Below are 16962 nucleotides of genomic sequence, written 5' to 3'. Positions count from 1 at the left end.
TAACTACCACTTCGTTATTGCTAGGACATTGTGACGGTGAATAGAAACTACTGACAAACATTTTTTTTCATGTGTGTAGGGAAAGCACCTTTCAACATCAAAATTACTGCCATGTGACCCTACATTACGACACTGAGGAAAAGAAAAGTGGAATTAAAAAAAGGAAGGAGAAAAAAAACAAAAAAAAAGAAAAACCGCTGGGCTCAATTGAACATCAAGCCTCGAAACCTTTGTGTGACTTTGGGAACCAGAATGTCCAGCAAAAAAAAAAAATAGGTCTCAGTTGAGCTACATTCATTTCCCCCCACCCCCGCTCCCCTCCACTGTACTCTTCAAGACCGCCACATGTGGATTCCTCTCGGTGCAGGCAGACAGTAAGTACCACTTCATTATGTCCAGTACATTCCTCCCCTCCGTCCCCTTCACCTCCTCCCCCTCTCTGCCGACCCTCTGCTTTTCAGAAACAGTGTGCGCAGTACAGTACAGTACGGTACAGTACGGCCGAGTATACAGTACAGTAGACCGACGTGACATAGGTAGATTATATGTAGACTACAGTAAAATGAGCTCTACGGCTTTACATTCCACTACTGTAAGGGTATCCCAGGGGTGCAGGCAGGGCCCGGGGTTGCTTTTCTTAAATGCTCTCCGGCAGCCGGAGATGAGGAGGTTTTTCCCAAGAGTCTCGTTTGCCGGTATGGAGAAACCGTTGACTTCAGAAACGCCCCTGCGCCGCAGACACAGGAGCTTTTCCAAACTAAGGTCCAGATAAGGGTTTCGGGTGTCTCCACACGGGGCCGGGCTGCAAGTCTCCCAAGCAGGGGCTTTATTTTAAAGAGTTTTCATTGCTCTTGGGACCCTTAACATATTGGTGTGATTTAAAGTTTGGATCATTTGGCGGGGGGGTGGGGGGTGGGGTGGGTGTGCTCAGGAGTTGATCGGGTGCCCAGGAGCAGTGAAGGCCGTCTCTCTCTCTCCATCTCTCCATCTCTCCATCTCTCTCTCTCTCTCTCTCTCTCTCAGGGTTTCTTGTCGATGGTGTGGAAGAACCACTCGGTGAACTTCCTGAGCTGAGCTGCCGCAGTCTGGCTCTCCTCCTGCAGACGCATGTTGTCCTGTCTCAGGTGTTGCACCTCCTCCTGCAAAATTGCCTTGTCCTCTTTCTCCTGATAACAACAATAGCAAAACACACACACACACACACACGGTCAACCCCGGGCCATGAGGCAAAAGTAAATGGACAGAAAAGAGGTGTGGGTAAAAGCCCTGCCATTACAAGAACATCCGTCTTTCGTCAGCGCGGCGTAAATGGGAGGCATTAGCATGGCGAGGCAGCCTGCGCTCCGTTCCAGTAAAAGTGCATTTCCCTTCTCCATTTTAAGCGCATTAGAGGAGGTGGGGAAACGCCGGGCCGGGACACAATAAGGACAGGAAGCAGGATATTGAATTAAGTGGACGAGGTGGTAATTCAGAGACCTCGGGGCACCCATTACTCAATGTCTATTCTCCTGAACTGAACTGTGTGACACAGACTGCCGCTTTACGCCCGCCTTTAGAAAATATCACACATGTCTACTATTTAGTGACTTTTACCTCGAACCTGACAAAACAGAAACTGGCAAGCAAAAAGAAGACAAAATCGCTCAATACCCACATTTGAACTAAACATGTTCAAGTCTTACCCAGAATAGTGACTTATTAAAGATCCAGTGCAATGATTTCAACTCTGTCAGGCAAAGTTTGATGTTGATTTCTAACACAGTGAGCAACAATATCCTGTGTTGGAACTTCAGCACCCAACAACAATGGAGGCACGGAGATTTTGGCTAGTTTGGGACACCTGTAACTATGCATATGTCGACCAATCAGAGCATTCATTAAAACCTGGGTGTAGGTGACATCATTTACACCAGGAAGTAGAGTGGAATTCTAAATCTGTTTGGTTCTGTTGACAACCAGAGGGAGAGTTTATCAAAGGATGTTAGTCAAATTTCCACAATGCTGACTGTTATAATAATTTGGGTAGCTTTACATTAACAGGTCCTTTGTTAAATTATACCATGAAATTGAGATTCTCATTGCACTGGACCTTTAAGGGGCTTGTTGTGTGAAGTGTGTGAACTCACCTTTCTGAGGTCGTACTGCAGCTGCCTGAGGATCACCTCCAACTGGTTGACTTTCCCAGTCAGCGTGGAGGGAGAGCCGCTGCAGAGACACAGACACATTAACATATCATAGGTTTCTTTTAACACTCAAGAAAGACTGTATTTATCAAATTAATCAAGCACGACGACGGCTTCTGCTATGACACAGAAACTGATTATTATTATTAATTGTCAGTTGCTCCAGGAGCATTCGTGCATGCGCGTGTTTGTAATGAGGCAGTAAACGGCGTGGTAAAGCCTACCCCGCCTCCAGGGCTGCTCCCTCTGCCGCCGCCACCCGCCGGGTCAGCTCTCTGGAGATCTGCAGCGCCTCGGCCCGCTGCATGTCCGTCATCGTGCAGAAAGACGCCACGCGCTGGTCTGCGGAGGGCACAGGTCACACACACAGGATCACGCTCGGCTCCCAACACCGAAAACAGGAAATGTGTCCAGCAACGCGCTAAGTGGCGTCGACATGCATTTGCACTGGAACTGAACATCCCGCCCGCATGCACACTTCTCAGAATGGATGGAGCGTTTCATTCATGCGTGGTATGAATGAAAGTATCTGGTGTAAGCACTGTTGCAAGGCCATCAATAGGTAGTCCTCCCACACTGAGTCATCTCTAACCAGACAATATGGAGACAAGGTGGCAAACAGAGCATTTCTAGAAAATCAGAGATAAAACAAGTCCCTTGGGCGTCCCCTCCGGTGCCCTCACCCCTCTGTGTGTCCTCTGACAGCTGTTCGGCTCATAATGGGCCGGACCCCAGAGAGCTGTCAGGCACCAGTCATGCTTGTTTTACCCTATCAGGCCCTTAAGCTTGCTCAAAGCCCCATGGAAACCCCAAACTTGGCATGTTACGCTTGGGGACCGCTCAGTTTGAGGCGTAATGCTCTTTTCTTTAGAAGCTCTCTCCCTCTCAAGCCCTTGGTCTGAGACGAAAGATAGGAGGATCTGCATATTCATAGAAAAGATTAAGGAAACCCTTCCATTAATTTAGCCGCAAATGAAAGCTAATCCACTCCAAGACAAAAGCTGATCTAGCTCGGAGTTGGATGTTCAGATGAGGCAGGAAAAGGAGACCAGGCTTTGATTTACATATGAATGGACGTTTTCCCCATGTTCGATGGCTGCATCAGAAAGATTAAAGACTTCTAGGAAAGCAGAGCGAGGCACAGAAAAGCAGCTTGCCATTTTAACATGACCCAATGTCCAGATTGCTGAAAATCAAACAAAAAAATTATTACACTCAAGAGAAAGTATTGAAATCTTTGCGCGTGGGAACATCCCATATTTATTTGGGAGGGAATATTGAAAATGTCCAATTATTATGACAGAAAGAGCTTTTTCAATGATTACATCAAAAGCCTTTTGTTGCTGAAATTTGCCAGAATCCATTTGAATGCCATCTGCTCCTACCTGCGAAAGTCAGGAGTGCATAGCGCTTTCTGGGGACGCCGCAAGCCATTCCCACCTGTTTTTTTCACGTTTTGAATGTGAACGGTCCAAACAGCCTCGCAGGATTCACATGACCTGGCTCATAAATGCTACACTTACTTACAGGCTGATGAAACAGCAACTTGAGACCGTCATAAAAAATAGCTGCCTTGCATCTCAGCTACAGCCAATCTCTGTTCCCCCTCTGGCTTTAATCAGAGCTGGTTAGACAAACACGGCACAAAGGCAGCTTTGAGCCACTTTCTGCTCGGCAACAGACTTCCACTTTACCCATCGTTCTCTGGGGCAGCAAAATGCCAGCATGGCTGCCGTGACAACTGCCTTCTTGCTGCCAAGCAGGCTCTGCATCATCTCCGCTGATGCCACTCATGTTAAATGCTATGCTGGGGGCTGTGCGACAAGAAACAGATCAAAGGGGGAAACGCTACAGAGCATTCATGAATCATGACAAATGAATGGTCACATGCTACGCTGCCTGCTCACTCGTCTCGGGGTCAGACAGAGTTCAAGTGACAAAACTTATGGCATGTTAGCGTTTTCATAATAGATGAGAAATATACTGGCATGTGAGAAGAAGAATTAAAATTAGACAAAAAGAGCAAAGGTGATGATGCAGATGAAGTGGCCGAGACATGTTGATGCTCATTTACTGAAAACAGTGTGGTTGAATGAAAAGACAGCTTTCAGTTTCACATGTTGTCTGGGAAGACAACAACTTGTGTACAGAATCTCCTTATCAAGGCAAATCCTCAACAATTTGAGTCTGTATTCCATTTGCCAGATCACTCGTCCCAGGGCCGGGTGCCACCAAAAACCACAAACACTCTCTGAAACAACTTTTTAGTCAATTTACAAGAAACCACACTCAACCTTTTTAAAAAGACAAACCATTATAATTTCTAAGAATAGATTTGGACTACATGCATCCAGATGAGATGTCTGTCATCATTGTCTAGAGGAAAGAATCCAGCCCATCCAGCGTACCATATTCAGACTTTAATGGACACAGGGCCAGAGAGGAGCTGCAATTACCCCAAACTATCAACCCAAGAGCTTAATTGTAAAAGGCAGCGGTTAGGGCACTCTCCCTGAGTGGCGTCTTGCTGGCTTTATAGTGTGAAAATTGGCTCCATGTCTGTGCTGAGAAATGATGGCTCATTTTTCCAAGTTAGTGCTTGACGGGAATCACAATGGGGCTCAAAGCAGAGGCATAAATAGCAACAGGATTGCCAAAAGTCACCTCCTACAGCACTTAAGATAGACACCAAGAGGAACACACACACACACACACACACACACACACACACACACACACACCTCAAGCACACCGACACAAGCAAGCAAGCACTTGCAGATTACATACTTACAGATACGCACACACGCAAACACACACGCTAAGCAGCCAGGAGGTGGGTTACACAAGGCGCCAGCAGCGTAGGCCAGGCTGGTTACCTTCAAAGGCCCGTGCTGCATCAACCAGGTGAGACCAGTCCAGGCCCGAGGCAGTGTCTGGGAGGGGCATGAGGCCCGGGTCGCTGAACTTGGACCTGTCCGCCAAGGAGCCGTCAGAGAACCAAAACTCATCTGCAGAGACAGGCAGGCACGCCGATCAGTGTCTAGGCGCGGCCTGAGTTTAGGGCTGGCTCTGAGTCGCCCGTCAACTCGCATCAAAGCAGACAGAGGGGCTGGGAGGGGAATGGAGGGGCATAGAGGAAGGAGGAGGAGGAGGAGGGAAGGTTCAAATTGACCTGGAATCTCACTAGTTATCGCTGCCAAAACTTCACTAGGATGATATCTATCTAACTCCGGCCCTGCACATCAAAAGCGCCTGTCATGAGCCCATGCTCAGTGAAGTAGCTCACTTGAAAGGCCTATTCCATGCCTTCACCTAACTCAAATATCAACCAAATATCAAATCCTCATTAAGGTTGCAACTTAATTTTGTAAAAATGCTTCTCTGTGCATGTGGGAATGCATGATAGCCCAGAGTGGCATTATGTCACCTTCTCTGCATAGCACTCACAAATGCAGTGTCTAAGGGGCAATAAACGACTTGTCTGAGTGAATGTCTTCATGTTTCAATCAATGCCGCCTTTCCTTCTCTCTCTCTCTCTCTCCCCCTCCTTCTTAACCCTGAAAGACAGGGAATGCAATAAACAAGCTCCCATTTCACAGAGAGGCATTTAGAAAAGCATGAGTGGAGAAGCAGAGCAAGTGAGAGTGAGAGAAAAAGAAAGAGAGAGAGAGAGAGAGAGAGAGAGCTGGAGGTGATGCTGACACTCTCCTTTCAATTTACCCGGCATCTTGGAGCTTGAGTGATTCACTGTTTACCAAATTGGGCTGTTTCAGTGGGGGGAAAGAGAGAGCCTGTATTCTCAACTACCCTTCAAAACAATCAGGAATCCATCAGGTTGACAGCCAGAAGAGGCTAAAGAGAGAAACATCTTTCCAAAAGCCATTTTCTGTCTAACCACACCAGCTGGAGATGGGCGAGGAGCGGCATGGAAATGAGACAGGGTGGGGTGGGGGGGGGGGACAGAAAGGAAGGCAGGCAGGGACTGATGAGTGAATGGAACATTATGTATGACAGACAGTGTGACACTCCTGATGGAAAAATAGGCATGTTCATGTCACAGATCTTAAAGACCCACAGCGGTGCAGGCAGGACACATCACACCTCGCATCACTAATACATATTCAGCGGACGCTAGGAGAACAGTAGAGAGGGGAATACTAGCCGGCAGTGACAGGTGTCTGCTTAATGCAGGCGGAGCGGCAGCCCTCGCGAGTGGCACACCACCTCACCCAGTTCCAATTAGTTGACTATATTGGGGAGCGCCGCTGAAGTGTGCACCAGTTGTGCTAATGATATCGGTAGGGAGGGACACAAGTGGCTCTTCAAACAAGTATCTATATCCTGGCTCTTATCTGGTGCCAGAGAAGAGGAATGATAATCCAAGAGCAACATGCAGAGAAATTCAACATTAACCCCCCCTGTTCCCTAAGTGGCATTTAAAGGGACAGCGCGTAGTTCAGTTAGTTTCCTTCAGAAGAGCTTCTCTACAGTAATATTTTTAGGTGTTGTCTTAGTCCAGAATCCAACTGGACCTGGCCTTGTTTCTCTGCCTGTGCAGGATGTGTACTTACTCCTCAGGTTGGAGGCTCCCTGGTTGTGGATCATGCGAGGCGGCAGCGTGCTGTGGTAGGGCGGGGTGGTGCTGAACAGGATGTCGTTGGGCATGGCTTGGTCCAGCATGGAGCTATGTGAGCTGGCGTAGGATGAGCCCTTACGGTTGCTACACACGCTCTCGTCCGACAGCGTCCGGTAGAGGGAGCGTCGCGGTGACAAGCTGCCCGCTGCTGACATCTGAGAGAGGACAGAAAGTAGGGAGAGAGAGAGAGAGAGAGAGAGAGAGAAAACAATATGTCAGCAGGTCTTCACAACAACAACAACATGACGAATGGAGCCGAATGGCCTCCAAACCCCCGCTATGCCCTCCTGTCTGCGCCTTCGCTGTGCTTTGCTTTTTCCCCAGCACAGCGGGTTTACATGAGCTGACGGCTGGGTGGGGACGGAGGAAACGTCAGGGAAGAGTGTCAGGAATCAATTACAGTCTTTCTGCTCTCAGGAAAATGCAGATGGAGCGAGCACAGCTGGAGAGTGTCTGACAGAGTGGGGAAAAACCAGAGGACAGGGCCAGTGTATGTGGTGACAGAGGTCACGGCGCTGTGGCAGTTAATAATCATACTTTGAACCAAGGCTGTGCACACAATGTGAGGCTAGAGAAGAGAAGCAGAGAGAAGCTAGATGGAAAAGAAGCTATGAATTGATAGACTAGGCAGAGAAGTATAAGCATGGAAATAAGGATGCACTTAACATGGAACAGTCACACACAAACATGCAAGTACAAACACAAAGGACAGAGTGGGGACTAAAATAAGCTCCAGCCTGTGCCTTTATCCAGGAATTGTCAGATAAGTGGAATACAGTGAACTCCAGGATATGTCCATCTAATGCAGGAGTCTATTAATAACTCACTCTGATGAACGAGCCAAGCACATGTTTTCTTGTGTTCCCTTGTTTAGAGAACAGACAAAGACCAATGGGTATGGTCCAGTGAATCAGTGGCTGCAGCCTGTGTGTATGTGCAGGCCGCTGTGAAAGTATGTTTACCTTGCCAGCATAGGATTCTTGTTTTCAAAGAATCTCAAGACTTTTAGCAGCCAATGCAAAGCAAAGTGGAAGTCAAAAGGGAACAAGAGGTCAGGATGAACATTCATAAAGGCTGTGGGGCTTTGAAAAGCAGCTCCATCCTGAAGCGTTGCGTTGTGCTGTGCAGACACAGGGTAGCACCAGAGAGATACTTGAGTTTCATGAGCGTGGCCAGAGTTTTGACAGAGGATCCCCTGTTTAAACACACATAACCACAAAGCTCTCTCCCATCCATCAGTGTCCCTTTAGCCTACATAACTACTGTACAAATGACATCAAAAGTAGCCACAATTGATATGCAGGGCAGTCGGCCAGATCAGTAAATGTCTGCCTTTGGTTTCCCAGCTGTAACTAACACTAGACTGGTATCTCCCACAAGCCAACACCCAACCATCTCCATTTCAAACACAGATCTCCCACAAATCCCATGGTGTGAATTTAACAAACAGAATCTATTACGCCTTTAAAGCAGAGATATATATTGGAATCAAAAGTAGCATACATATCGGTTCCAAAGCACATCTTAGGGGTTTCGACTTTAGAAGGTTGCCCCTCGTTGCCATTTTCCCACCCAACTTTACAAGATTAGACCCCATATGGTCTTCTCTCATCAAAACAACTTGAAACAGGATTTGCCGCTCTCTCATATAAAGCAAAAATAGCACCCAGATTTAGTGTTCCCATAAATGGAGTCACGGCAAATAAAACCATTTGCAATAGAGCTTAATGTTTTTTCAGAGGCCATCTCTATTTATTACATCTAGAGCATCACACCAGTCTCTCTGCACATATCTCAGAGCGCCGGTTGACTGAACCTGCTGAGCACTTTCTGCATGAAATATTGCATTCATCAAACCTGTGAGGTTATCGGCACTTTCATATGAGGTGTGTCTAAATCTGTCTAAATCCACCTCAGTTGGCAATGGTTCTCAGCCTGGCTTGGGCTGTAATGTATTCTAATGCTATTCTACAACACAGCAAAGCCAATATCAGTTTCAGGTACCAGCGACACAACCGCCTAGATTTTGTACTGATTTCCAGATTTTTCCCTTGCTGCCCACACTGAACAGCGACAACAACAGACATTCAGAGCCCATTGACGTACAACTTAGCAGGATGTCACGAACAACCACCTATTCAGCTTTTTTCTCTTTCCCACGGGAGGTTCAAAAGAGGAACGGTGCGGGAGAATAAGCTGTGAGCGGCCTTTCCTTTACGTCAAACACACAATAGTCTGCCTGTCTCTGGAAGGGCGTCCCAACGGACATCTTGGCTGGCAAGGAAAATCTCTCTGCACCTGCTCACCCACACAAAACAGTGGCATCGCGTGACGGCTGGAAGTGACACACGCATTAACCTTTGCCGTCTTCCGCGCTTGATTACTTAGGAGATTAAACAAGTCAGACTGTATTGAATTAGAAATAAATCAACGATATTTCCGACATTGTCATTACTGTAATTTGATTCCTTTACGTGCCAGCTGATGATTGAAAACATGCCGTCCCGGCGTAGCGGCTCCCAGAAAAGAACAGTACGTGTTCATTGGGATCAGATGTGTATATGGGAGGAGTGTCTGGCTCTGTGCCCTCTCTCATGCATCTCTCTCCCAGATTGCTTTTCCACACACTACATTATCCCACTGCATCAGACTGGAGAATGAGATTACAACAAAGGCCATAGTGCTCTTTGCATTCAACAAGCAGTACTATGTACCCCTTGTACTGATTACAGAGCTTTTCTTCTCTGTGGGAAACATAGAATGGAATCAAATGAGGGGAAATCACAGCTCAGGGCTGATACACCTGCTTTCATTTTAGACAGGCACTGAGGTTGCCTGCTCTCTTGTAAGCAATGGACTTTATATAAGCCGAGCACATAACGGCAAGACGAACTTATCAGTGCACTGAACAACAAAAGTGAGCTGTCTTATCTGAGGGACGAGGCCTCCCTGTGCCAGAAGCCATGGCTATGTCTGCCTCTCTCTCTCCTCTAGGGATGCAGTGCATTTGTATTAGAATTGAGCGGCATCCAAAAATAACCCATTTGTACGTCTCCAGGGTCCCTTCCTGGTAGATAATGGATGGGGGATGAGGGAAGGCAGTGGGGGGGGGGGGGGGGGAGACTCAAGATGCAATTAATAGAGTCTGCAGGACCCAGGGACATCAAACATGGACGCACTCTCTGCAACTTCCTGCCTTTAATCCATGACATCCCGGCTGAGCAAACTCAGGCCCCATTATAAATTAAATTAAGCAAACAGTCTGTGCCTGTCCAATGGGGACTGAAAGGGCCTTGTGTTGGGAGAGAGCAGCCTATCAACTGTGGTGCTGAGCAGCACCAGCTGATAGGCAGCAGATGTTTGTCCTGCTCTCTCTTGCTTCCCAACAAGAGGTTATCTGCTCTGGTTCTGGCCTCGTCTGTCTTGTGTACATGCCTGTTAGTCAGCAGGGTGAAACAGCCTGGGGTTACAGATTTTATCTACATCTGCACTCCAGCCTTACAATGTACTGCAGTCATGCTATTAGATATTGTGACAAATCATTGCTTCACATTGTCAACAGGTTTCATGTGTCTGTGTGTGTCTGTGTGTGTGTGTGACACAGTACATGACAGTTAGCGGGTAATTAATTGGTTAGTTGGTGAATCAGTGACAATGACTGAGCCTCACCTTTCTACTCCTGTCCTCTCCTGGAGGACTGTCCGGCAGCATCATTTTAAGGTATTCCTCTTTGGAGAGTCCCTGCATTGTTTTGCTGTCCCGGTCCGCAGCCTGCAGCCGACAGGCGGCCTCCTGTGCGTACAGCTGCCTGTAGAAGATATATAGAGCAGAGAACAGCAGAGCTCATCAGGAGAAGAGTCACACCAGCCTCATCCTGCCAGGGAGGCCTCAGGCCATCAGAGCTTGGATTCAAAGGTAGCTGAGCCGTTTAGAAAATTACATCAGCGTCATTCAGGTGCATCAGGTGGATCCATCTTAGCATGCCAACATCGGGTGCCTCTCTGCCTCATGCTTTAGGTGCTAGTCGGGTGAAGTTGGGGTAAGAGGGGTTGGAGAGGGAGCAAGGGAGGGACTTTTTCCTGTCCTGCCCCCGTCCCATCTCCCTTTGCCAAACCCATGATTAAGGACAGTGTGAGGAACGCAGTCAAGCACTGTGAGAGGTAGAGAGCAAGGGAAAAAAAGACGGTTTTGTGACACAGATTAAAGACAGAGAGGGGAACCAACCGTGGACTCTCGAGTGGTGCTCAGACAATAACAGAGAAAGACATGCGGGAGCTGTTAGACAGGAGATGGACCCAGGAGAGGTGACACAGTGGAGAGGCCAAGGGGATGAGGGAACCACCTTTGGAGGAATGGAGGGTATTTTCAGAAAGCTTTTAAATCATTTTGAGGGGTATTGAGGGTGTCTTGAAGGGGACATAGTGCAGCGGGGACGAGATCGACCTGGCTGGTGCGGTTATGTGGCTGTGAGACCTCCGTCTGCTTAAAGTGAGCAGCCTGTGAGCATGACACACTGAGTGCTGTTGGCAGGGTGTTAGATAGCCACAGGGGATATGCTAGACGGCTAGACGGTGGGACAGCCTGGCTGCTGGTTAGCTAGAGACACTATTCCTCAGAGTTGCCCTGTTTTAAGCTGCTGGCACCATGGCAACCGAGCTCCTGAATACATAGACCGTTATTGCAAATGTCCATGTGTGATTGCCAGATGCATTCTGACGGATCCATGGGATCACTGGGTCAGAAACAATAGCGCTATTTTTAAGGCTGCCTCCAGAAAAAAGAGATGCAATTAATGGAGCTGTGTATATTGGTGGCTTTCTGCTAAGACTGGTGAGAGAAATCCCTTATATCCCCTCTATCTCTCTCCTTAGCTCTTGTTCTATTCCTTTTCCTACCACTTCGCTCTTACATGATCGATGTATGGTCCTGCACTGCTTTGCACTCCTTACTTATGGTTGCTTGAAATTTTAGGGGATATAGGAATTGAAGCTTATTCTATTATTGCACTTATGTCGCTCTGGATAAGAGCATCAGCTAAATGCCTAAAATGTAAAGTAAATGTAATCCTGCACAGCTGACCCTGACCTGGATATGTATGTGTGTGTGTGTGTGTGTGTGTGTGTCTCTGTCTGTGTGGCTCAAATAGGGGGCTGACAGGAGGACACACTGGGTGGGGAGTACGCGGCAGAGGGAGTCGGCAGGAGATACAGCAGAAATGTCACAACCAGTGATGCACAGCAGGATGCCCTCCACTCCCAGCGCGGCCCATGGCAGGGCCAGCACTTCAGACCTGCCATGAGAGAGGAGCGGGGCGGTGGTCTGGGACAGAAGGGGGGGGGGGGGGGGTCATACAGATCAGGGCCACGGGGGTTGACTTTGACTGACTGTGTACCTTGAACGCTCAGACAGCATTTTGAGGAGGAAGGCTAACAAGCTCTCCGCTCCTCTGGAACAAGAAGCAGAAGCAGAAGCAGAAGCAAGAGAGAAAAGAACAGCCTGGGGTTAGGAGCATTGTTACACAGCTTGCATTACATACAGTGTTAGAGCAAATGAGAAAACTTTTCAGAATCGGGGGGGAAAGAAACTTCATTATGTTAGAACAATATCTGTGAGTAATATTAGGCCATTTATCAGGAGGCATCGTTATGTAAGATGAAATAAAACCGCAGGAATATATAAACAAACACTGGGGAGGGTAACTGAATTACAGAGATTTTTCATAACTCGGCAGAAGATGACTTCAGTGCATGCTATCAATCACACAGCCCTTAAGTGGCAAATTTCACAGCCTAAATCAGATTACTTGGGAGCTAGAGCAGGGGGATTTTCTTCCAGTGCAAATCTCCCATTCTCTCTTCCAAAATATGCCCTCACGCAAACAACCTTCAGACAACACACATACACACAAGCACGCTCGCACCATCAAAGCTGCGTTTCAATTTCACCAACAACATCTCTCTGTTCTCCACAGCTAACCATTTAATCATCAGACAGACACAGTCACTCGTCACTGCTCGTATATCGCCTGTGGAGAGTGTACGTTCTCATCCTGGCTGAGCGACTGCATACGTTCATCTTCCTTTGTAATGTTTCTAGGAGGCTATTCTGTGGCAGGCATCCTCAGGCTGTGTGTGTGTGTGTGCGATTGCGGTGTGTGCTGTTGTGGATCGCTGCCCGGCTCCCAGCGGAGATGCTGATGTAGTAGAGCCTCAGCCTGCCAGTCCGCGGGGACCTGGCTTCACAGGAATGATCAATAACCACAAGTGACATGTGCCAAGTGTATTATGTCTGTGGCTTCATCGAGCTTATTTATTTTGTGGCTGTCGGCTTCAATCAAGGCCAGTTTATGTACACTGGGTGGGCTGAAGGGAGGACACCGCTATTGGAAAGGACCTGACTCAAGAACAACAGCAGGTCTGGGGAATACAGCTCTACAATGAGACTATGCAGGGAAAGTGATGAGACTTAAGAAAAAAGTGTCATCTAGCTTTGCATTTAATCTGCACTGAGAACCAGCCACCAAACTATACTAACTTTTTTTAATGATTTTGTCGCACAAGAGTATGTTTGTTGACGTTTTTCTCACACATGCACATAAGCTCATCCTCACACACACACACACACACACACACTCACCCACACTCTGAAATGTTGGGAGGTCCCTCAGTGCTTTGGGCTTCGTCAGCCTTCTTCATGCCCACTGGGTGTTTGCAGTCAGGCTGTGGGCGTGTCTGTCCACAGGCCTCTGAGCTGGGCCCCGGCCCCGGCCCCGCCCCCGGCCCAGGCCCCGCCCCCGAGCTGCTGGTCTGGGGGATGGTGTACACCTTGGAGGAGTCGGCTGACATACAGTACCTGGCACCGCGCGCCAGGGGACTGCCAGAGTGGTGCGAGCCACTGGCCGGAGTGCAAAAATAAAGCATAATGTAACTCAAAAGTGACCAAAAAAAATAAACAAAGAAACCATGAAATTATAATGAAAGCATAAAAACCAAGAAAAATGCCGAAAAGGGCCACTGGGCAAGAAACCTCGGTCTGGACGAATGTTGGGAGATAACCTACTAGGATGAGTTTGAATTCAAAATCCCTCTTTCCATAATGTGAAATAAACGCTCAGTTGGCTCAGACAGGATGACATCATATCCTCCACATACATTCCATGGCAAGTTAGTTCACCTCTAGCTTGACTTGGAAGATAGACTGACCACCTAAATATAGTCGAGTGTATGCTTCTTCCCACTAAACAAATAACATTTGATGTAGTAGATTAAATTACAATCAAAAAGCACGTAAAAGAATGCTCTATTCTTTAAATACACATTTTAATGCGTTCTCACATCATTAGTGACAAATCGTTTAGTGATATTTCAGCTACTGTGCCTAATAAGAAGTGATGGCTTTTGATGTAAATACAGTTATGTGCCATTTGCTTGTTTGTGATAATTGTGTGTTTTGAGGGAAGAGATTTTAACTTTGTGAAGAGGGGCATTCCCATTATATCCTCACTCATTTCCAAGTAAGCCATCTACCAATCAAGTGAAGAACACTCAGCTGCAATTACTCTAAGAGTAACACATTGGCATTTTGTGTTGATGGACATTTTGTCTTTTATCGCTCCTGCCTGGTAAGGATTCATCTGTCAGCTGCTCAGCTGGACTCAGATTTGGATAAACTGCCCAGGTTGACAAAGATGCCAGATTTTGGATACAGAAATTCTGAGCTCTAACATCTCGTCGGTTGCTGGAAAACTTTCAGCAAACACAAAACATTTCCCTAAAATACCCTGAGAGAGTTGGCTTTAGCTTGAGGCACCGCATCCACCGTTTCCATATTCATGACCATCTGGGCCACACCCTGCAAAACGTGTTCCTGCTGTTTCACTGTTTGTTCAGATGACACTCGGGTGTCATAGACCATTATATCAGAGGTGGGAAGTAGCGGAGTAGTCAAGGTGATGGCATGGGCTCTTTCCTCTTCTCTGAATGATATGCTGGGGTAGACAGATCTGACACCCTCCAAACAGGTCAATGATCTGAACAGATTGTGGTAACATAATCCTGTATTGCATAAACAAATAGATACCCATTCTATTTCAAAGAGACAGACTGTGAGTGGCTCCAGGGCCAACCCTCTCTGACACCCCTCCTCCTTCCCAGCTGGGCCCCAGTCTGGTGGGGAGGACTTGGATGATGGTGTGATGAAACCCCCCATGTTGCTCCAGCCTGACCGCCACCCCACCTATCAGCCACAGCACAGCTGGATGGTGCAGGCTGCAGGTCAGGAGAGAGGGAGCGCGGCTGGGTGAAAAGGTCAGCTAACAGCCAGCAACCAGCCCTTTGTGTGTGTGTTTGTGTTGGTGTGTTGATGTGTGTTTAGCAGAACACACAAGATATGTTGACTGAATAAATAGCGTGGTGGTTGTGGTGTATGTGTGCATGTATGTTTATATGTCTGTACGTAATGGATTGTGCTCCGAGCCATATACCATGGAAAGGGTGTGATTTTCCCCCATGAGCAAATCAATGACATGACGCACTAGAATTAAGCCACATTGGAATAAAGCCCTTGCCCATAGAGAGGTAAAAACGCATAGAGGAGATTCACCATTGACATCAGCCGGCCTTTATCTTAGCCAAAGGTCAAATCTTTGTTCACCCAAACACACAGTGTAGTACTGGAACCTCCCCGGGAGCAAGATAGTAGACATTTGAAGTGAAAAATGGTTGAAAATACCACATCTGAACCATCCTTTACGGTCAAAAATGTTATTTCAACACGCAAGAAAATCCTAGGGTCAAAAATAAAACATCTGTCTTATGCACCGTACCTTGAGTGGGAGGAGATCTCGCTCAGGTCCCCGATGCTGCCCTCCGTCACGTGACTAGACATGATGGCGGAGGCGTAACCCTGCGGCAGGTAGAGTTTCCCATGGTCCTCTTCTGACGCCCCGTCTTCGTGGTGCTCCGACGCCCAGGGGTGCCCCTGCTCCCCCACCCTGCCCTGCAGCAGCACCCGGGCCCCGGGGGGCACGCAGGGGTTGGTGTCGATGCCGCTGTCTGTGGACGCCCCTTTGATGTAGGTGAGGCCCAGCATCTCTGGGTCCATCAAGTCCCCGGAGCCAAAGTGCTTGTCGTCGCTGTTGCTGGAGGCGTTGCTTGAGAGGGTGTTGCTACTTGAGTGGCTTGAGTTCTTGTCTCCCGTCTGGTGGAGAGAAGGGTGGAGGGAGGGCACAGTAAATACAGTAAATCATTCTTGGGGCTTTTTTAATATGCTTGGAGCACCAGATGGAAGGGGTTTACTCATCAGGCCAAATCACATGTTTGTGGATCCCCATTAGCTGGCACTGAGGCGACAGTGACTTTTCTTGCGGTCCACAATACTGTCAGCCAAGTTGACAATCACAGAAAATAATACAAATAGAATAAACTGAATGTCAAATAGTTTCCAAGTGACCTCTTTAACTCTGGCATTGTATTGGTCTATGTGGCAAACCCATCCCATCTGTCACCTTAATAGGTTTAAAAAGCGTGAAAAGGTATTCTCATATACTATTTTACTCTGGTCTGACCAGAAAGCCAGAGCTGTTCATCATCAACGAGCACAAAGAAATCAAAGAGATACAAGGTCAGGCCAACATGACCTCAATCTATCCACCATTTAAGTAAATGCTGCATTTACAGTAGATGACCTTAATGATGTAGATGACAGTAGATGACAATGACCTTACAGATCAATTTGATGACTATATAGGCAGGCCTCTCTAATGAAAGGGGCAATAGTAATGCTAAATGGGAGCAGAGGAATAATGAGGCTTCAACATTAAGACCTGCCATGTTTTCTTTATTATGCTATGCTAAGGACTGCTAAATCATGGATGGAGCACGAATCACACCACATCCAAAACAGCCACTCTGGTTTGAAAAAAGGCTCAGTGCATTAGGGACATACAGTGCCAAGAGAATCGTTTAAATTTTCATCCACTGGCCTGGGTTAATGCAACACCGGCTGAAAGCACCAAAAGAAGTTGTTAGCGCTACGCACCAGCCTCCAGCATGAAAGGAAAAAGCAAAGAGAGAGACAGGAGGAGACGGCGTAAGGGAGAAAAGGGGAAAGAAAAGAGAAGGAGAGAGAGAGGGGGGATGAGAG

The 16962-nt window shown here is 47.5% G+C and overlaps 1 protein-coding gene across 2 annotated transcripts in view; it reads right to left on the bottom strand.

Annotated features, from left to right (window-relative positions):
• Window positions 1–1019: 1019 nt before the first annotated feature.
• The window catches only part of LOC139929651 (signal-induced proliferation-associated 1-like protein 2), a 49041-nt gene continuing 33098 nt past the window's right edge, over window positions 1020–16962 (bottom strand). Inside the window, exons 13-21 of one of the 2 annotated variants that reach the window (XM_078288719.1) lie at window positions 15644–16017; window positions 13456–13713; window positions 12212–12265; window positions 10489–10627; window positions 6755–6974; window positions 5060–5191; window positions 2408–2525; window positions 2127–2205; window positions 1020–1166 (exon numbers count right to left, since the gene is read on the bottom strand). In XM_078288719.1, the coding sequence (XP_078144845.1) occupies window positions 1020–1166; window positions 2127–2205; window positions 2408–2525; window positions 5060–5191; window positions 6755–6974; window positions 10489–10627; window positions 12212–12265; window positions 13456–13713; window positions 15644–16017 (1521 nt within the window). The remainder of the gene's footprint in view (window positions 1167–2126; window positions 2206–2407; window positions 2526–5059; window positions 5192–6754; window positions 6975–10488; window positions 10628–12211; window positions 12266–13455; window positions 13714–15643; window positions 16018–16962) is intronic. The other variant, XM_078288720.1, reaches the window with a different exon arrangement.

The sequence above is a fragment of the Centroberyx gerrardi genome, chromosome 15 (assembly GCF_048128805.1).
Source record: "Centroberyx gerrardi isolate f3 chromosome 15, fCenGer3.hap1.cur.20231027, whole genome shotgun sequence".
Lineage (NCBI taxonomy): Eukaryota > Metazoa > Chordata > Actinopteri > Beryciformes > Berycidae > Centroberyx > Centroberyx gerrardi.
The sequence above is the reverse complement of the archived record's forward strand: the minus strand, read 5'-3'. Positions and strand labels throughout refer to the sequence as shown.